Source organism: Harpegnathos saltator, unplaced genomic scaffold, assembly GCF_003227715.2.
Source record: "Harpegnathos saltator strain DR-91 unplaced genomic scaffold, Hsal_v8.6 scaffold467, whole genome shotgun sequence".
Classification (NCBI taxonomy): Eukaryota; Metazoa; Arthropoda; class Insecta; order Hymenoptera; family Formicidae; genus Harpegnathos; species Harpegnathos saltator.
In genome coordinates, this window is record NW_020230280.1 from 216,498 (window position 1) to 237,551 (window position 21,054).

General features: G+C 51.2%; 1 protein-coding gene across 3 annotated transcripts in view; it reads left to right on the forward strand.

Moving 5' to 3' along the window:
* The first annotated feature begins 2,744 nt into the window (after window positions 1-2,744).
* The window catches only part of LOC105185010 (lachesin), a 31,538-nt gene continuing 13,228 nt past the window's right edge, over window positions 2,745-21,054 (forward strand). The window contains exon 1 of one of the 3 annotated variants that reach the window (XM_025302049.1): window positions 2,745-3,560. In XM_025302049.1, the coding sequence (XP_025157834.1) occupies window positions 3,425-3,560 (136 nt within the window). In that variant the 5' untranslated portion in view covers window positions 2,745-3,424. Of the gene's footprint in view, window positions 3,561-12,539; window positions 12,759-21,054 lie in introns of those variants that run through there. The other 2 variants (XM_025302047.1, XM_025302048.1) reach the window with 2 other exon arrangements.

Sequence of the window (21,054 nt, forward strand, 5' to 3'; positions counted from 1 at the left end):
AATTGCCCCCCCTTTCTCTCTCTCTCTCTCTCTCTCTCTCTCTCTCTCTTTCTCCCTCGGGTCTCCCTCCTTTTTTGTTCGTACAACACGTAGACGCGAGGCGGCGGCAGCTCGAATCTGCTAACGACGCCGGAGATCGTACCTCGTAATTTCAGGACAATCACTTCCATCATTCTAAATTCCACCTCCCGTATTCTCATAGCGTCAGCTCAGATCTGTCTCGACCACCCAGCCACCTTCCTTCCTTCCTTCCTGCGCAGTCATCCTCGTCGCTCCTCGACGCTCCTCGCGCGAACGGCTGGTAGGTGTAGGTCGTCGCTAGTAGGTCGTGATCTCCTCGGAGCGCGTTTAAGTTCTCGCAAGCGGGCCAGCGTGTCAGTGATCGGCAACGCGGCCACACGTTGGCCACACGTTGGGTGAGGCCGGGCTGATCTCCCCGATGGAACGAGACTGAACGAGTCGCGACGAAGTATTGATATCTTGCGTGCTACGTGGCGAAGAGTACTTTACGCGCGTAGCGATTTGAAATGCAACGTCCTGGCGCGACCAGTTACCGAATAAATCAAGTTTTTCGCAAACGAAAAGATGTGTTTAAGATACCGCAATTTTCCCACCGCTTGAGTCTAGTAAAAGTCACGTAGGAGGGGACGAAGTTTAACAAACGAAATGATAAATGTGCCGCCATAAGGAGCGGACTGTCGTCATATCTTTCCTTCAAACAGAAAATTCGACGAAAACGTTCGATATCGTCGCTCTGTTTTCTCCGCACGGTTTTCCTTGCCAAAAATAGCAGCAGAACTTCGATTTAATGATGACAACCGCAGGATTTTTCCTACGGGCATTTGCGCGAGTACTCCATATACTCGTGGAAACGTACGGTCCGAAATTATTCCGTACGAGCTGTTTTCGCACGCGCGGATTCGTTCGGCTCATGTAGCATTCGCCGCGGTTACAACGCGCGAAATATATTGACTCGAGATAAACACGCACACGTACGCGCACATGCGCCCGCACATGCATCCGCACATGCACCCGCGCACACACATGCAACGCCCGTGCGCGTATGTTTTTATTAAATCGGCGATGTGATAACGAATTTGCTGGACGGAAATGCCGTTTCGCGACCGTTCGTATCGTTTCTAATGCTGTCCTCTGAGTTCTTCTTCCGTTCTACCGGCACGGAAATCGTTCTCATGGGAACGCGATGGAGACAGCTCCATTGGCCTCGAAGCGAGATTTATTTTTTATTCCCGTGGAATATGATATCTATATTATGCAGATATCACGAAGAGAGAGGAGAGAAAGCTGGAGAAAAAGAGGGGAAGAAAGAAACGGAGAAGAAGAGAAAGAGAGAAGGGGAGGGAGAGAGAGAGAGAGAGAGGGACTCATGTATCGCGCCGCATCGGCGGTGTTTTTTTTCGTTGCTCGCGGCCACGGTTAATCAGTTCTCGTACAACTTAATCGCCCTGTGCGCACATGATTGGGTCGCGTAAATCGTTTTTCCGTGCGATAAATGGGTCACGCCGCGGCGCGATCAGCGCTGGATGAGTAAGGCGATGCTTAATCTAGCGAGAGAGCGTCACTCGCGCGTGACATACGTTACTCGCGCGACCATCGTAACTCTTAACTCCGGGAACAATATCTGGAATTAAGTGGTATCTCAGAGCGAAGGCGTCGCGGGAGAGAGACTCGGCCGGGTGACATTTATCCCCGCGAGCTCCCGGCTGAGCATCCGGCCGGTCCCGTTCCGCTAATAACGATCGTATCCGCTAAACAGTCAGTCGCGATCGCGTCCGTTGTCTTCGATTTGCCGAGCGGTGATTCGTGCCGATGGTCATCGACGCTAACCTCGATGATCCGCGACGCACTTAGCCGATACCGGAACGGGGTAGATTCCGAAGAGAAGAGGAGGCGGGGACGAGGTATAGCAGTGGATCCCGAGACGGCGGCGTGCGCGTCCTGGCGAGCGGCAGGACCGTTCGAGGGAAGAAATTCGGAGAGTCGAGAGAGAGAGAGAGAGAGAGAGAGAGAGGGCGAAAAAGAAAGAGGGAGAAGCGCGGGAGGTCGCGGGAGCTACTGTAAGGTCTCCCGCGCGCGAAGGGCCACCGATGAGGAGAGGGAAAGAATAGCCGGCGTGAGCGCGACGGTGGAGAGAGAGAGAGAGAGAGAGAGAGAGAGAGAGAGAGAGAGAGAGAGAGAGAGAGAGAGAGAGAGAGAGAGAGAGAGAGAGAGAGAGAGAGAGAGAGAGAGACAGCGAAAGGGGGCGAGGGGGAGAAAGAGCGAGAGCGAGAGCGAGAGAGAGAGAGAGAGAGAGAGAGAGAGAGAGAGAGAGAGAGAGAGAGAAAGGGAGACAGACAGATGGAAGAGAGATTCGCCAAGGTACGAGAAAGCGGTGGTAGAGGCAGAGGTAGAGGCAGAGGCACAGGCAGCAGCAGTGGCAGCGGCAGTGCCCGGGCATCAGGGCACGGTTGGGACGGCGCAAGCGCCAGCTAGATATTCCTGGTGCGGGCTGCACGACGAAGAGGGAGGAAGCGAGAGGGAGAGAAAGAGAGAGGGAGAGGGAGAGAGAGTATCGGAGGGTGCCCGTAGGAAGTTTATCGGCGGCGAGTCGCGGGACGGGCGAACGGAGTGTCGGGGGTGGTCGCGCGGCGCAGAGGCAGCGGAGGTGGACGAGGAGGAGGAAGAGTAGGAGGAGGAGGAGGAGGAGGAGGAGGAGGAGGAAGAGGAGGAGGTACGAGCGTACTCCGTACTCCGAGGGTTTCCAGGCAGCAGTCTACGGCCCGGGACAGAGGGACCAGGACCAGGCCTCGGCAGAAGGGGTTGCAAACGCTCTCTCGTCGCGGATCCTCTCTCGTGGAGCGGAGTGTCTTTTCACGCGGGGTTGTTCGGGTTTACCCACCAGCGGTCCTTCTCTCGTTCGATCACGCTCTCTCTCTTTCTCTCTCTCCCTCTCTCTCTCTCTCTGTCTCTCTCTGTCTCTCTCTCTCTCTCTCTCTCTCTGTTTCTCCCTCTTTCTCCACCCCCTCTGTCTGCTCGTCTACCTTGTAGCACGTAGATTCGCGGTGTTGGTGACCTTGAGCCTCGCCGATGCGTACCGCCGACCCGTCGCTCTTCTTCCGGATTACCGCGCGCCGTGCTCGCGGTGCGACACCTCCGCTCGTCCAGCACAGGAGAGTGTTGCCTCGCGCTACGCGCACGAACGCACGGAGATGAGCGGAGCCGCCGCTCGTCGGCCGGGAGCTGCTGCTCGGAGCACGTGCCAGGCGCGCAGCAGAAGGCGCTCCAGGCGACACCGCCAGGTGCGCTAATCGTGGACCAATCGCGAGGGAAGAGCGATCGCGGGTGATATAGGACATTGCACCCGGGGAGAAAAGCGCGAGGATCGGGGAGATCATCGCGAGAGTGCGCGACGAGGAACACAGGGATGACGCCGCGGGCCCGCGGTGCGAGTGCCGCGCGTTCCAGGACAGTCCCGATGTTCGCCGCCTTGGCACCGCTTCTCATTTTCGTGGGGATCGACGGCGTCGTGCACGGGGTCGCGCGCTCCGCGCTTCATCAGGGTAAGAATTTGCCAACTGTTTGTCTTTCGCTCTTACTTTCTTTCTCCCCTCGCTCGTTCGTTTCTCTCTCTCTCTCTCTCTCTCTCTCTCTCTCTCTCTCTCTCTCTCTCTCTCTCTCACACCCCCCTTTCTGCCTCTCGTCTCGCCTTCCCTCCAATGTACTCGCGTTTCTTCGTATATTCTCGATCGAGCCAAATAGCCTTGATATTTCGGTTCATTTCACCTGAGGAGAACTACTGGTGCGCTGTATAGTAAGTGATATATAAGCTTGCGTTAATGTATAAGCCATGATTCTCGTCTCCGTTTCTCGTACGTGTATCTGTCGCGTGCATCTTTCCGCGTCTCCTTCTGTTTGTAATAAGATGTAAAGAATCTGATAACATCGAACACGTAACTTTGGCGCGCGCGCTCCAAGTCGCGACGTAACGTCGGAAGTTTCGTCGAGAGTTTCAAGAACGGAAAGAATTCCACGGTAGCACACTCGCGCGCTCGGTGCAACGCCGTGGATTTCAAACGTTGTTTCCACATTCGTGCCAATTTCGCTCGCAAACGGGAATGTACGAGGTTTCGCGCGACGAAAGCTTACCGAGATGAATTTTATTGCCTGTTCTTCGCCTCGATTTCGCGACGGTACTTTTCCTGCCTTCGGTCTCCTCGCGTTCCTCCCCCCTCCGCCGGCTCGCATAGGTACTTTTGTCTCTCGAAAGAAAAGCTGTCTTGGCGGTGACATATACAACATCGAGGCGCCTCTTCTCCTCTCTTTGACTTCTCTCTTTCTCTCCTCTCCTCTCCATTCCTATGCTTTCCTCTTCCCTCTCCTTTGCACATCTCTCTTCTCGTTCTGTCTCGTCGATGTAAATCTTGTTTCGTTCGCTTTATCGTTCCTGCGCTTCTCCCTTTTCGCGTCTGTTGTCTCGCGACTTTGAGGAGTTCTGCAAAAGAATTCCGGAGCCGAGCGGCGGGAATCCTCGCGCGACGTTGAAAAGCGACAGGACTCTCTTCTATTCGCTCCTCGCTCGTTCTCCCCTTAAATCGTTAAGGACCACGCGAGACAGCTTTACGGCGTTGCAGAAATTGCCTCTCGGATAATTGCAGCCGTACGAGCCGCATACGGTATCTCGACGAGTTAAATTCGATTTTGCCGGGCGCCGGGGGACGGGATCGTGGCGTAGCGATCGCGCGATGATCTTAACGGGAGTTTGGATCTCGGCAAATCCGTTGTTGGGACGCGCCAAGTTATTACGAGACGGCGCGTCGCGGAGGATTTTGTTCGAGGATTTGCATCGATTTACGCTCGCCGGTGGAACTTAGCGAATTAATTGCGCGGCCATACAGCTCTCTCGTCCCGTCTCTCCCCTTTCTGGTCTCTCTCGCTAACCGCGAGGCGAAGTCGTTAAGTCTACCGTAAGTAGATTTCGCGGTAAAGGTCGTCCCGCCGAGCATTCCATTTTCGGACAAACGTCCTCTCTCTCTCTCTCTCTCTCTCTCTCTCCCATTTCAACGCGGCACATCGCAACGCATTCCACGTTTTTTCGTCGCACGCGATCGCCGCTCGCAATCGTAGACGGATAAAGTGCATACGTTAACGCGTATCGACAGGTGGAAAGCGCGAGAATCAATTTTTGACGGATTATCGGTAACTGTCTATCGCCACTCGAGACGCGCGACAGTTTTTCGATGGTCTTGCAAAAGTGAAATCAGGTAAACGCGCGCGCGGCCGCCTTCTCCTCTCTATCTCCTCTGCCGTTCTTTCGCTGCTTCACCTGGTAATCCCACCGCGCTTGGATTGCGCCACTACGGTACATACATTATACAGCGTAGAAGCGCGCGCGACATCGCGCGCTAATGGATGACGCGGACATTCATTAAGCGTAATAAGTTTGAGACGCGAGTGCGTGGCGCGAAACATTTTACGGGCACGCGCCGTCGCGCGGGCTTGCACGTTCGTGTGCACGTGCGAAGTACGACGTGTTTTATCTGCCGTGCGTCGATGGCACTCTTCGAACTCTTTCTACGTAGCCGTTTAATCCGCGCGTGACGGACGAACTAATGACGTTTGCATTGTTACCGGTCCGCGCGCGGAAGGCGAAGTTCCTGGCGCTGTGAGATTCGTCAAAAATTGCAGACACGCTCGTTAGCGTCTCGTCGTCGTCGCGGTGCATCGGGTGCGCCGAAAGCAGAAAAAGCAAGTGGCGAGTGGAGGCTAAAAAGCCGCGCTGTCGTTAAATTAAATGAAAATCTAACCGGAGGGCGAGAGAAAGAAAGAGGGGGGGGGTAGAGAGAGAGAGAGAGAGAGAGAGAGAATCAACTTAACGAACCGTTTAAACGCGAAACGCCAACTTGAGCGCGAAGGGAAAAACCGAAAACGTAAGCAGCCTTCTCTTTCATCTCCTTCTTTTTCTTCTCTTCCTCCTCCTCCTCCTCCGATTCCTCCAACCCCGTCTCTTTTCCTGTTCCCGAGGCGATCGCTTCGACTATTCGCCGTTTAACCTTCTCGCCGGTAAAACGCCGTTTCCCCTGGTGACACTTTTTATCAGGATAAGACGTACCATGTGCCGCTATTAAGTGCGCTTTGCACCGACAATAAGTCCGTGTGCTCACCCTCCGCGTCGCCTTCTTTCGCCTACTTTCGTCTCTTCTTTTGTCGTTACACGCGGTGAGATGAAAAAAAGTGAACGCGCGCGCGCGTACCGCGTGTCATCGACAATTACTACAGACAATTTCTCTCGCTTTCTCTCTCTCTCTCTCTCTCTCTCTCTCTTTTTTGGAATATTTATTCAGTTAATAATCGTGATTTTTTTTCATTTATCATGTAACGCATAACCGAGCGATTAATAGACTGCGAGCGCGATATCATACGCGTTTATTTAAAAAATTAATCGGTCATACCGTTCCGCCGATGAATCTCAAATACGGGCTTAAAAACGACGATGTCGGAAAATACGCGCGAGCCGTTTTCCGAATTTTCAGTTACCGCTCCGATGTGAAACGGGATCGCGTGCTCGGCGTATCGATCGGTCATCGCACAATCCGAATGTTATACACGAGAAAGTACTCTCCGCTGTATTTGACGTCTCTAATTCACTGTCACATTTTGAGTGTTATCGTGTCGTCAGTGAAAACGTCTCGAATCGATCGATCGTGGAAAAAAACGGAGTGCTCGACGGTGTCCCGCGGAGTGGCGCGGTTGTTTCCTTAATAGTCGTGTAAATAACAAAATCGTCGCGATTTTGCAATTTATTCAACGAAGGGGAAAAAGCCAACAACGCACGAGGCATCTCGCGCACGCACACGCGCTCCTCGCGCGCTCGGCGAATTAATGTTACATCGTCAATTCGCGACGATTCGTAATTAAGTCGCTCAGTTTATTACACGTAGCAATAAACAGGCGAGTCAATTAAACATTTAATAGGCCGAATTATATATTTAAATATTATTTAATTAAGTGTGCGGATATTTTCAGAATTGCCCTGCGTATCCCGCGCTTCGCGATAATGCATTGTTATTAGCGTCGATATCGGAACAGATGTTTACGACATTATAATTCCGCGCTGATATTACGACTCTCTTTCTCCCTCCCCTTTTCTTTCTCTCTCTCTCTCTCTCTCTCTCTCTCTCTCTCTCTCTCCCCCTTACTCTCTTTCTCTCTTCAATCCTATCCCTCGGAATTCGAATATCTCCAGGATTTTCCATCTGACTGTGCTACGTTCGGCGCGAGAAATCGTCCCGCATCCGAATGATGAGACGCGTGCGCGCGCCGTAACCGATTTCATTCGTCGCGCATGCACGCATGCACGCGGCTCGAAGCGACGCGACACATTCTTTTTTCCGCAGTCTCGCCTTGATATACGAGAAAACTTTTCATCGTGTGCCACCGTCACCGCCACTTCCGCCGCCGCCGTCACCGCCGCCGCCGCCGCCGCCGCCGCCGCCGCCACCGCCGCCGCCGCCGCCGTCGCCGCCGCCGTTGGCGCGTCGCTACGCGAGAGTAGTCACGTGCATACGGAACACTTTAGCGCTGTGCAGACACGTGGGGGTCTCCTTTTCATCCCTCTTGGAGCCGCGAGCGAAAGAGATCCGGACGCGGGGCGAAATAAACGAAGTAAGAGTATAGCGCTCCAAGTCAAAGCGAAGTAACCTGCCGGGTCGAGCCCGCGCGTCGTACTCGCACAGTACTTCGCCATCGATCCTCTTATTAAAACTCGGTGCGAGGTCTCCGCGGCGTTAAGGACTGTAATTCACTCTCTCTCCCTCTCTCTCTTTACCTACCTATTTTGAAATTATGTCCCAAAGGAGGAGAAACTCCGATACGAAGCCGCTTGCATAGATATACGCGAGGGAATTTCTCGCGCGCGCGTTCTCTCCCTCTCCCTCTTTCTCTCTCTCTCGCGCCGGAAATGGAGATACGACCTAGGAAATCGCGCGGCGCCACACGACCTACTTCGAGGGGGAAACAGCCGGAATTCGGGATTCCGTTATTAAGAAAACTTCGACACCCCCGTGAGGGCACCCCCCCCCCCGTGTGCATGCGCGGGCACAGGCGAGCCGGTGACAGCGACGGCCGGGTATGAATTTTGCAACCGCTCGAACACGACGGCGGAACTGGCATTGGAGCAACTGCCGGATCTATTTCCGTCAGCGTGTATTCCATCCCGGCGTTCTATCGCGTGTATTCGTCGCGGGCTCTTCGATCTCGGTCGATCGGCGCACGGGTCGATCGATCACATCCTTCTTACGCCGGACGCGGAGGAATAATTGCGATATCGACGCGCATCTTCCATTCTCGTCGACTTCCATTCTGTAGACGACAACTAGGCTTGTTATAGGGGACACGCGGAGGGTAAACGTACTTTATTTATTGAATCGCGCCTTAGTCTTATCGCTCCTGTCAGAGCGTAGAGACTCCTCTGCTGCGTTAATAATGCAGATTATATGCAAGTATAGAGGAATATATAACTTTAGGTCAACACCAAACTGTAAAAAATGTGCGGAGAATTGTGTGTTTGAAAAAAAAAAAAAAAAAAAAGAAATTATCATGTAGGTGGATGGAAGGAATTATATTGCAGCCGCGCCGTTATCGCTCGCACTCGGATGTACCGTCGCGCAGGCGATAATAGCTTCGTTATAATAATTCCGCCGAATAATATCGCCGCGACTGAAAATAATCCGGCGTGTCGAAATTCGAGCGATTCCCGGCACATTTGGCGTGTGGAAAAAGAGCCGGGGCGTTTTATGCGTGAGTCCAGCAAGTCCTATATTTTCGGCGAGATTTAAATAATATAACGCTGTTGATAAATTTATTGTGGCCGAGGACAAGAATAATTAACGCCCACGCTCTCTACGTGGAACGTCGCGGGCACGTTAATTAGCTGTATCGCGTCCGTGTTAACGTAACACTCATGCAAAAACGCGAAATATTAACCATGAAAACGCCCGTGTCTGACAAAAGCGAGCAAAAAGAGAAAGAGAGAGAGAGAGAAGGAGAGGGAGGGAGGGGGAGAAGAGACAGGAGAACGAAACGTTACAACGTTATTATCATGACCGGTGAAGTCACCTCATCGCGCCTAATTGCACCGGTAAAAGCGAACGTTTATAGCGCTGATTAGCAGCTTCGACAGAACCGACCATCGTAATCGAATTCGGCAAATAAAAACGCGCTACGTTAATTCTTTTTTGTTGTTCGTGCCCCCGAATAGCTTCTGCGTGAACGAATCGCGGGGGACCGAGGACAGAGGTGAGGTTAAAATGAGGTGGAGGAGGAGGAGCAGGAGGAGCAGCGGCCCCCTTCGGCGCCCTGCGATAATTACGCGTCGGGCGATAATAAACACGCATAGCTATAATTTTATTGTAGCAGAAGTTACGGTAATTACGGTTTATTTGAATGTCCAATTATGCCCGGGCTCGATAATGTCGACGGCGTTAAGCGGTAAAATAAAGGACAATTACCGTTATCTCCGGCGCGTTCTTGTCGCTTTGCATGTAAATTGAACGGGCGTATTATTTCTCCATCGTGTAACCGAAGATATATGTATATTCTTATACATGTATATGCGTATGCACACACACATACACACACACATGTGCGCGCGCGACATGCGTTTCGTGTAACCGTGTACCTGATTCGCGTGCTCGCACGCTCACGACGAATTTATCACCCACGCGGAGATTTATCGGCGAGGAAATAATTTTCCGTCTGTCATATTCTCTCTGTGTGTCTCTCTCTCTCTCTCTCTCTCTCTCTCTCTCTCTCTCTCTCTCTCTCTCTCTCTCTCCCCCCCCCCCTCTCTCTTTCTTTGTCTTTCCCTGTCCCTCTCTCCTTCTCCTTCTCCCTCTCTCTCTCTTTCTCGTTCGCTCGCTCTCTCGCTCGCCCTCTCGCTCTTCGTAAAACTGCGGGCGCGATGCTCGCCCGAACGTACGCTCGGAAAGTTTATCTCTGGCTGATTTCGCGACATGCAAGAGACCCGCTTAGCGCAGGCATTACCAACGTCAATTTTCATTAAAAGAATACCGGAGGTACGCGACAGCTGAAATTCTCGCTCGTGTAACCAAAAGTTACTCGGCAATGTCACGTAAATCAGCGGAGCCTAAAAGCCACGCGCAGCGCGCGTCGACGTACGCTGATTTTTATTTTTTTTATGTTTTATTTTTTATGCCTCGTCAACGCTGGCTCGTCGAGTATGCGCTCCGCAGGTGGAGTGTGCTTCGCTCTGTCGACTGATACCGAGATTAATATTAATCACTATCGTAACCGGGAAGCACAAAACGACGATGTACGTGCATATGTATATATATATACATCCATACATATATATACGTGTATATATACATATTTTATTAATGAATACTTGTGTATAGACTATAGTTAGATTATAGCTAGAGATTAATCGCTGGTCTGTACGTTTCTGTCGTTTTTATGGAGGGTAAATATTTTATTTTATTTCATTTTATTCCGTTTCATTTCATTTTATTTGATTCGCCAATTGAAACTGGGTAACTTATATACGATGATTTTTTCAAATAGTACGCGCCCGGGATAGGATTGGTCTTTAATTTTCCGCGTCCTCTTTTCGACTGGATTAAAAACAGAATAGATAATTACGTTAAATTTAAATTTTCGAAGGAATGGCGCAATTCCATCTTCGAGAAAATTATGGAAAATGAGACATAAGAACTGGAATATTATGAATCGACATAGTTTAAAGGAAACAGCATCATCTCCGAGATTTTACGGGTATCGAGCAAGTCGCAGCGCTGATAACGACTTTCGCAGAATTATTGACAATATGGAAATTAAAAATATCGCAGTGGAAAATATCGATGACAATATCGGCTATTAATTCACAAAGCGGTCGTGCATAATTATCGTCGAGATGCGAATAGAGTAGAGAGGCTGAACGGAATCGGTAATTCTGTTCAGATTGACAAAGTAAAGCGTGATTCAAAAATATCTGTCAGTACAGAATATCGGAATAATTGTCTCTATACGGGTGCCCTTTTTTTTTACGCTACGCTAATCTGGAACATTTATTCCTAAGAAACGATTATTCCTCGTTATCCCGATTGTACTGCGAAAAGAACGAATCTTATTACGAGTTTCATTGTAGAGGCGAGTTAATTTGACACGGCGAAGCTGCTCTCCCTCTCTCTCTCCCCTCCCTCTCTCTTTTTCTCTCTCCCGCGAAATATACCCGCGAGCGTAACGATCAAGAGGTCGTTACACGTCGCTATAGATCCCGCGCGTAGTCGATTCGAAATAAAAAAAAAAAAATAAAAAAAGATAGAGAGAGAGAGAGAGAGAGAGAGAGAGAGAGAGAGAGAAAAAGAGAGGAAAAAAAGATAGACCAAGTCCGTCAATCGAAACGCTCCACAAATCTCGATTGCAATTTTTCTCTCCGTTTCCGCAAAAATCTCGTTTCGCATCACGAACAAACAGCGGCCACCCGATCGGTACATACATTTTCGTTTTGAAGCCGGTGCAATGCGAGGAGGAGGATGAGGAGGATGAGGAGGAGGAGGAGGAGGAGGCGCAGGAGGAGGTGGAGCAGGAGGATGTATTTGGAAGAGGGATAGGAAAAACGGCGCGGGGACAGAGACGAAGGGGTGAAGGTGGAGAGAGGGAGCCGAGGGGACGAAAAAAATTGGTTCGAGTCTCTGTTTCGCGCGGCGCGGTACAATTTTTCCGGCTCGATGTGAGGACCGAACGTGATGTTTCGTCCTGCGTAACGTTTCGTTTTTCTCTCCTTCTGCGTGGCTCTGGTCGTCGACGCGCAACTATCAGCGGCGGGATACCGCCGACTGATTTGGGTTACAGGACGATAGCAATATCGCGAACACTCGTATTCGACGGGCTCGTATCGAGGAGGTAACTTTATTAGAACGCGTGCAACACACAACTATGTGCGCTACGCGCGCGTGTACTGCCGGAGAGAGAAACGTGGCAAAAATATTTGCTCTCGTTCGCGCCTTTATCACGAGCCGCGCGCGTTAATCCCCAGAGTCGAGACGTACGGATGAAAGCCTCTGCTGATAATCGCTCTCTTTCTCTCTCTCTCTCTCTCTCTCTCTCTCTCATACATGCACATGTTCCTCTTCTTCCTCCCTCTCTCTCTCTCTCTCTCTCTCTCTCTCTCGGGCCTTTATATCGCGCGACTCACATATCGTGGATGTATTTGGGGGTAAGCCTAGGTCGGAGAGCTCAACCTACGAGGAGCAACCTCAAAATTAATTTCGCGTCTTGGGAGTTTAGCGCAAACGTTTGAAGGAGCGGCCCGAATTACGGCTCATCTTCGAGAGTCACGTGCAAATTAATCTCCTCCTATTACCCCGTCCCCGTTACTTAATGCGTTGAGTAATTCCGCCGCCTCCGATCCGATTTCTCCACAGATAAATATCGTCCGCTCTTCTTTTCGTCCGAAAATCCGTGCCCGAGTACGATAATAAGGTCGGCTTACCGTGTGCTCGCGCGATCGCGCTCTGCGCCGCGCTGCCGTGGCAGTAATGTAACGGCACGACGCGACGGTGAGAGAAAGAGCTGCTGTTCGGGGGCAAGGGAACCTTTGAAAATGCAGGCTTTCCGTGGCAACGCGGCACCTACGTGCTCTCACGGACAATCCGAGAGCCGCCGGGAGCCGGCGGAGCCCGAAGAAGTTGAAATACGAGACAGGTGGTCGCCCCTATCAGATGCTCCCGTGCTCTACGGTAAGCCCTCGATGTCTACACCAGGACCCGTCTAATTCCTTCCTGAGAGATTCCCCGATACGGCCCGTAAGACTCGGCCACGCGAACGAGTTAATGGAAAGCACCGTTAAACGTTTCTCCGCCTTCGCGCGTCGCCTTTTCCTCTTCTCTCTCTTTCTCTCTCTCTCTCTCTCTCTCTCTCTGTTTTTTTTATTTCTTTCTGCAGCGCACTCGTCACACCGCTCGTTTCTATCTTCGTTAAATACATTTTCCGCGCGTCATGCACGACCTATTTAACTTGAGCAGCGGTTATTACATATCGCGGTTATGCCGAATGTTCAGCAGTCGGTGTCATTTGTGGATATTCATTTGTCGCGATTATCGATTACTCGAGGACGAATATTCGAGATTCCTGCGATGTGAGTATTCAGAAACATCGCGCTCGAGTGCCGAGACCGCTGTCGACTTGGTCCAGCGACTGGAATCGTAGGTGTACGTCGAGGCATACGGCGCGATACACGACTTTCAATCTCAGCTGCTCTCAGCACTCGTCTCATTTTCATCCCGAAGAGTATTCTCGCGGTCCTCCTATCGTTCGGGGCCAGTTGACGGTATGACGGTAAGGTCGGCATGGCACAGGGGAGAAAAGGAGGGGAGCTTATCCTCCGGGACAAAAGGACTTCTCGTTAGTTAGGTGGCCCCCTCTAACCGTTTCGCTAAACTCTCGTGACATCTCGAGCTTAAAGTCCCGTCGGGCTGCTTGTCACTTCAGCGTCACCGTCGCTGCGCGCCGTCCGCGTCAGTCTGTTTTCGCTCCTCGTTACCCTCCGCTCGTCGCGCCCACACACACACACACACACACACACTCCATTTCGGTAATTGAGAAATCCTCGGAGTAACCCTTCGCGCCTTCCCGCGGTATCCCGGATGTTCGTTTCAATCTCCATAATATATCCGTTGCGCGTCCGCGATCTTTCGCGCCGCCGCCGCCGCCGCCGCTGCCGCCACTGTTACCATCACCTGACGTAATTGCGTCCGCTCCCTCCTCGGCTCTCTTGGTCCGCGACGGCTCGCACAGGCGTCGGAAGTTAAAGTTAAAGTTTAACGCGTTTGAAAATCTGACGAGTTGCTGACGCAGCGTAAACGAGCGAGGGAGAGAGTGAGGGTGAAGCCCACCTTCCTTTACCGCGTCGCTGCGCGATCGCGCTAACTGCCGGCCTGATACGCCGCGTAATTGATTTTGCTTTGTAAGCACGAGGGGGTAATTCAACGGTAACTCGCCGGTCTCGCGAGGCTCTCGCCGACTCGCGGCAACTGACAAAATCGTCGTGCTCGCGCCCGACTCTCGAAACCGCGTGGGATTCTACGATCGACCCTATGTCGTCAGGTCATTACTACTACGTGCCGACCTTTCGAATATCAGCCTGCCAGTGTTGACGTTATCATCTAACATCCATTGGATTACAGCGGAGCGATAACTCCTGCCCAACGTCGGCTGAATCTTGACTGCACATTCGCGAATGTACACATTGGCTAAGAGCGAATTTCTCTCGTAGTACTCGACGTCGAGTGTGACACATATATATATATATGTACATATATATATATATATATATATATATAAATCGGTCGTACATCGAAAAATGCAATACCAGTCGCAGATGTTGAAATCACGCGTGCACCATTTGGCAAGGGTGACGGATTACACGGAATCTCGGGGGCGAAGTACGCGCGAAAATTCGTATTCTTGTCGCGATAAAAAATTGCGATACTCTCCATTTCGATATCCAATTATACTCTTTATGCAACTAATTTGTAATCTGCTTTGCCACGCGATATATCGCGCTAGTCACGTGTCGTAATTACACAAGTGTTGACGACGAGAGTCTACGCGGCGGGTACGAGCGGATACGGCGCGAGATGCCGAGAGGATTGGCGTTGGTTTCACGTTCGTACATTGATTTTTCGTCGAGATACAGCCGTTTAAAGTTTCGGCGGCGGCGCCGCCGGTCTGCCTTTCGGCACGGCAGCGCGGCGTTGCGCGTAACACATTACAGTACGCGTTCACGTGACGGATTTTCACACCTCTTCCAAGTCAAGCGGCGATGCGCTCGACTAAAAGGAGCAGCATGTAACATTGTCGGCGACCTGAGTCCCTGTCAAACGATTTCGCCGCTCGCCGATTTCTCCGTGTAGAAAAGTCGTAGCGACGCGCGCTAAATTGCATTGCATCAAAGATGAGACCGTTCCCGCTTCTGATGAGCTAATTTTGCTCCGTGCGACCTTGATTAATCTCGTGCTATTAGTGTACCGCTAAATCCGGCTTCTGATTTTTTATTCAGATCTTAAGTTGAACTGTTTTAAATTTATATTTCTGATTTAGATTTTTCAATCAACATCGACTGACTTGTCCCCGAAATGAAATTTGAATGAAAGTGGAATTATTCTTAAAAATATGATTTTAAATTAAATTAAATCCTAGCCAGTTGGAGAGAGAAATGAAGCCAATCGCGTGGCAAAAAGAGATTGTAGATGATATAATTTTCCGATTGTTATAGGATAAAAGTAAATTATAATTTAATTATTACATGCGTGAGTGGGCTCCAATTATTTGACAATAATTGCCCACGATTGCACGAGTTCTTGGTCAATGGTTGACAACGTAGACCTATCAAGCGTCGATTTTGTTGCATCGTCCAATTATTCTGCGCGAATGAATGCGTGCCGAGCGACGAGATCGACGTGTACATTTCGACCGACTTCAGGTTGCAACATTCTTCTTCAAGCTATGTGTATCCCAGGAAAATGAGAAGTCATTTTGAAAATAGGAAAATAGTGCTAGACGTACTGACTTACGTACCGGCTTCCATCGTAACGTCGCGACGATGCAGTACGTTATCTATAAGCATGTGTGAGGGGAACGAAGAGAGAGGAGAGGAAAAGAGAGAAACAATTCTGATTGACCAGGAGCGCGGAGCACGATATGCGAGACGTAAATTTTTCGCTGTCGCTTAACCCACGTGTCCTGGACGTATAAGAAATTATTTCCTCCCACCGATCTACATATATATATATATATATATGTATATATGTGTATATATATGTGTGTGTGTGTGTGTGTGTGTGTGTGTGTGTGTGTGTGTGTGTGTGTGTGTGTGTGTATATTTCGTGTGCGCCGGATCTCTATACGGCATCCCTTGATACATCGTCGGAGCGTCCTATCGATGAACCGATGTTGAAATTGCGAGTTCGATCGGCGCGCAATCCTTCAATTTCCCGCGCCCTTCGTGTATCTTCTTTTCTCCCTTCCGCACGCGCGTGGTCTGGACCCTTGGCGCATCGCGGGGATAAAAAGTAAAAATCGGCGAGACACACGAGAGCTATCGATTTGACAAATATTTGCGCGTCGTACGCTACTCATGAAATATGACAATTCCACGTTCTCGAGCGGAACGTAATCTACTGTTTAAAAAGTCGAATGTCCCCTGATTTACACGCTCGTTCTTGTATTCCCCGGGGAAGGACACACCGGCGCTCCCGTGCTCGTCTCGTATTCCTCTCCTCTCTCGTTTGCGCGCACGCTTGCTCGCCCGCTCGCTCGCTCTCGTGCGGCGAGAAGATTTGCGACGAGAGAAACTTTCCCAGGGAAAAGATTAAGGTGCTGGCATCCACTCCTCCATATCTTTAAACTCACTCGTCGCTTCCCGGCCTTTACAGCCCCTTAAAAAGATACTTTCCGAATACTCCTCTCTCTTTCCCTCCCTCCCCCGCTCTCTCTCTCTCTCTCCCCCTCTCCCTCCCTCTCGCGCGCGTGCACGCCCGCGCGTTCGCCTCGACCGGCCCCGAAACTTTGTGATTAAACTTTTACGAGAATCTAAAATTAATTACCCGGGCCGAACTTATTTTTAACGTAATTAAGTGCAGTCAGCGTAAAAAGACTAGCTAGAAAGCGAGAAAGAGAGACAAACAGAAAGGGGGGAGGGAGAGAGAGAGAGAGAGAGAGAGAGAGCCAAAGCGAGAGAGAGAGAGAGAGAGAGAGAGAGAGAGCCAGAGCGGGAGAGCGTTTTGCGTTGGAGAGTCGACCGACCGCTATTTTCCCCGACTGTGAAGTAGCTGGGAACGTTCCCACGAAAATGTCGAATATTACGAAATCGCGTTACCGGTCTCGTCGCAAATCGCATTCCCATTATGACAGGTCCGTTCCGGCACTCGTCGCTTCCCCCCTCCCTCCCCTCACCTCTCGCGAACGTGAGAATACCGTATCGATTTTTATCGCACGCCTACACCGGTAACGCGCGTTAAGTCGCTTCCGTCGGCGTCGAGAGACGTCGTCACGACGTCATCGTGATCTTCGTGGGTGATTATTTTTCCACGAGATACGCCTCCGTCTTCGCCTTTGCCGTCGCCGTCGCACGCAAATCTACTTCTCCGCTCGTTAATACGCGTTTTACGGCACGCATTTTCGCGCTACACGCTTTTGCTTTTTATTCTCGCGGCGGTCGTCGGGAATTTTTATATTCGCCCACATAAACGCGCCTATACCGCCGCTCTGGCTACCGCCGCCACCGCCGTTGGCACTGCCGACTCCGTTGCCGTTCGATGCGGTACGCCAGCACGTACGCATACGCTAAATCGAGTCCGCAGGCAGGCCATTCGGCGTTTTCTCGCCTTTGAACCTCCCGTCACGTCCTGCGTCTCGATAATCCCCCGCCGAATGATATTTTTTCTCGTTTTCCCCTCTCTTTCTCTCTGTGCGCTCTCTCTTTCTCTTCTCCACCCCCCTCTCTCCCTCATTCTCTCATTCTCTCTCTCTCTCTCTCTCTCTCTCTCTCTCTCTCTCTCTCTCTCTCTCTCTCTCTCTCTCTCTCTCTCTCTCTCTCTCTGTGCCTCGCCCGGTGTGTTTTTTGTTTTATTCATAATTTCGGCAAATTAATTTAGACGCGACGCGGCGTAAAACGGACGACTGGGACGACTGGGAATTGCGTTGCGTCCCGCAAGTTTATCCGTTTTGCGCGGGACAGCGATGCGAGTGTATACGCTTGTGCGTGTGGTTTTTTTTTTTTTTTTTTACGGCAGAATAGCGTTAAAATTTACGACGGCGAGACCGCGATATTTGCACAGTCAACTGAGGATGCGCGCGCATTAAACTACCGGCACGTATTAAAAATGGATTAAAAAGCAGCGTTTTAAACGGCTTTATCAATCGATCGCGAATACCGTAAAAATTGGAGCACGATGAATCGCGGGGTCTCATTAAACCGTCGCCGGTGCGATTGATAACAAAACTGATCCGGCGAGGCGCTGCGACATGCCGTGCCGTGCCGTGCCGCGACATTCGTCACTGATTTTATCCGCTCTTCTTCTCTCTCTCTCTCTCTCTCTCTCTCTCTCTCCCTTCCTCTACTTTTTCTTCTTTCTCCACTCGTACGTGTAAATCAGCTTGAAATATATAAATAGACCGCCACTCGAGCACTATGCTCGAGTGCATCGTGAGAAAGCACTTTTTATGCACGCTGCGACCGGGCGGAAGGCACGGGCGCGATTTTGATTTAAAATCCGCCACGACGACGCCGAGCGCACCCGATGAGATATTAATTTGACGGTGTCGAAATCGCGCGCGAATAAATTTGTCGACTCTCGCCGTGCCTCACGCTTCAATATCGTCGGCTACTGGAAGCGTCGCTGCTCATTCCGCCGACTTTCTATCTCTCGCTCTCACGCGTGCGCGCGTTAAGCTCTTCTTTCTCATTATTATGCAAAATTGATTGAGACGATGCGTTTCCTCGATATCCGTCGAATCTCGTGGCCCTGCCTGACAGGCATCAGCGGGAGGAGGGGGACGGCAGGTAGCGATCCGCGAAAAATTCCCTCGAATGATCGTTATACATTTAAATCGGATTCGTCGGGGTGGAAGACGCGGAAAGATTATCCCGCAACAAGGGTCGCCGTTGGAGGATGCTTCACGCGCTTCCTCTCTCTTTTCTCTTTTTCTTTGTCGAGGATTGAAGAGGCTGACACTTTTCGACATATCCACTGGCTCAAATGTAAATAGATACGCCACGCGACTCAAGTGTGCATCGTCGAGCTGAAGCGCGCTTTCGAGCAGTCGAGACTCTCAATTCCTCAATTGTCGCGCTCGCGCATTTCCCTTTTTCTACCTTTTTCTCCGCTTATTGTCTCTCGACGGCGTTTCAGCGGATACGGCTCGCGACGGCGTGTATGTGAGATCCTTATCAAAGTGTAGCCGGCCCAATTGGTCGCGGAATCGATACGCGATACGCGATACTGCAAAACGCGAACGACGCTGGCTGCTGTTGCGCGATCTCCTCGTCGTCCCGTGTTTTATTCCGCGCACTAAAGATATGTAACGGAGCGCACGTGTGTGTCCGTATAAAGAGCGTGTGCATAACCCCGAGCGATAACTTATAACGGTATTTTCGGTGTCGCCGTATCGAAATTGCGGATAACCGCGATAACCGGAATAATCGCGGAGCGTTTCTTCTCCGGCACTTGCTCGTGCCCTCGGCGGAGAATTCCATTCATCCACGTAGCTCTCTGATTGAAAGGGAATCGTGCGAATCCCGAGTGTAAAATATCATACGAGTGTGTCGGGTGAAACTGTGCGCGCGTTTAGCACACGAGAAAAGAGAAAGAGAAGGGATGAGAGAGAGAGAGAGAGAGAGAGAGAGAGAGAGAGAGAGAGAGAGAGGAGCAGGAGAGAAAGAGAAAGAGAAAGAGAGGAAGGGAGAGGGTTAGAGGGAGATTCCAGCTTTTTCCAGACTCTCGAATCTGAATCGCGCTCGATGGAATTGCGGCGGTCGCGATCCGTCCGAATCCGTTGAATGACAGCGTTTGTCGCGAGTTTCCGCATGAGTGACACGTGCGCGAAATAATATGTACACGGGTGAAACGTGTGCGCGGAATCAAATTTCAAGTCCGCTCTTTTTCTCCGATTCTCTGTCTGCCTTTCTCTCGCTCTCCCTCCCTCTCTCTCTCTCTCTCTCTCTCTCTCTCTCTCTCTCTCTCTCTCTCCCTCTCTCCCTCTCGTTCTCTTTCGATTGCAGTGGAATGGAACTTGCTGCGCCCGACGCGCTACTTTTTTTCGCGAGAATATAAGTCGCCGCCGGGCGAGTACATTTGCGTTCGATGTCGCCCGGCGAAAATATTGCGTTTCGCCGGAGTTGGGCAGTTTTGGGCGCGGCTTGTAGTGTAACCGGCTTGTAGTAAGCAGGAAATTTTATTTGGGCCGAAGGCAGACTTATATTCGGAGGCGGCATCGAATCGCGTCCCTTTCCTTCCGCTCGCCACCCTGCCTCTCACGACGACCCCGTAACGTTCTGTTTCGTGCGCATATCTGCCGTCGGTGCCGCCGCCGCCGCCGCCGCCGCCGCCGCCTCGAACTTTGCTAATTTCTTGAAACTCAGAAACTTTCACGGCGTTGGCGCGGCGCGGCTGGTGGGGGCGGGATGGTTGTGAGGCAGGTGGGAGGACGGCAGGGGAGCAGGGAGGGAGGGAGGGAGGGAGGGAGGGTTACTCGATACTCTTAATTCACTTCCACGAGTTTAAACATCCCCTCGTATTTAACCGCAGTACGACGTAGCAATTCAATAAACAAGTTCCGCGGTACAAGCCGCGCGTTCTATCCTTTGATTCCTTGCGCTTCCGCGAGCTCCTGGCAGGGAGGCTCGGGGGTTAATTAAGCACACGGATCTCGATGTACGTCGACGTCGTTACCGGGCGCAGATTGCATCGACGTTCGCGGGCGCCGCGGCTTCGTGAGAACGAGGAGATAGGACAGACAAGCTGTACTCGTCGGCGGCGTCTGAGCTCGCCGCCGGCATCCGCGGGTCAAAAGGGTACTCGCGAAAATAAAATAACAGAAAAAAGGAGGAGAAAGGAGAGAAAGAGTGGGAGTGAGGAAAACAGGAGAAATGCAAAGGCGAGAAAAAAACGAATCGAATTAATCGCGCGAAACGTTTAACTCCGCCGCTCACGTTATTACATTAAGCGCTACGAGTCCGTTAATGATATATAATACGTAATCGGTTTGACGCACCGAGCTTGTTGATTCGTTCCCGTTCGATCAAATCTGACGGTGGCGAGAACGTTGGTACGCGAAGGTTAATACGTCGCATAATCGAAGCCGCGGTTAATCGAAAATTAATTGCTAATAATTGCGGCTAATGGAAAATCTATGAAACGTTCCTCACGTTAGGGAGCGAGTGAGAGAGGAAGAGAACCGCTGATGGCGGTGTCGCGAAGGGGGCGGGGGGAGGGGATGTCGGGGACAAGGAAAGGCGGAGGGAGGTCGCGGATT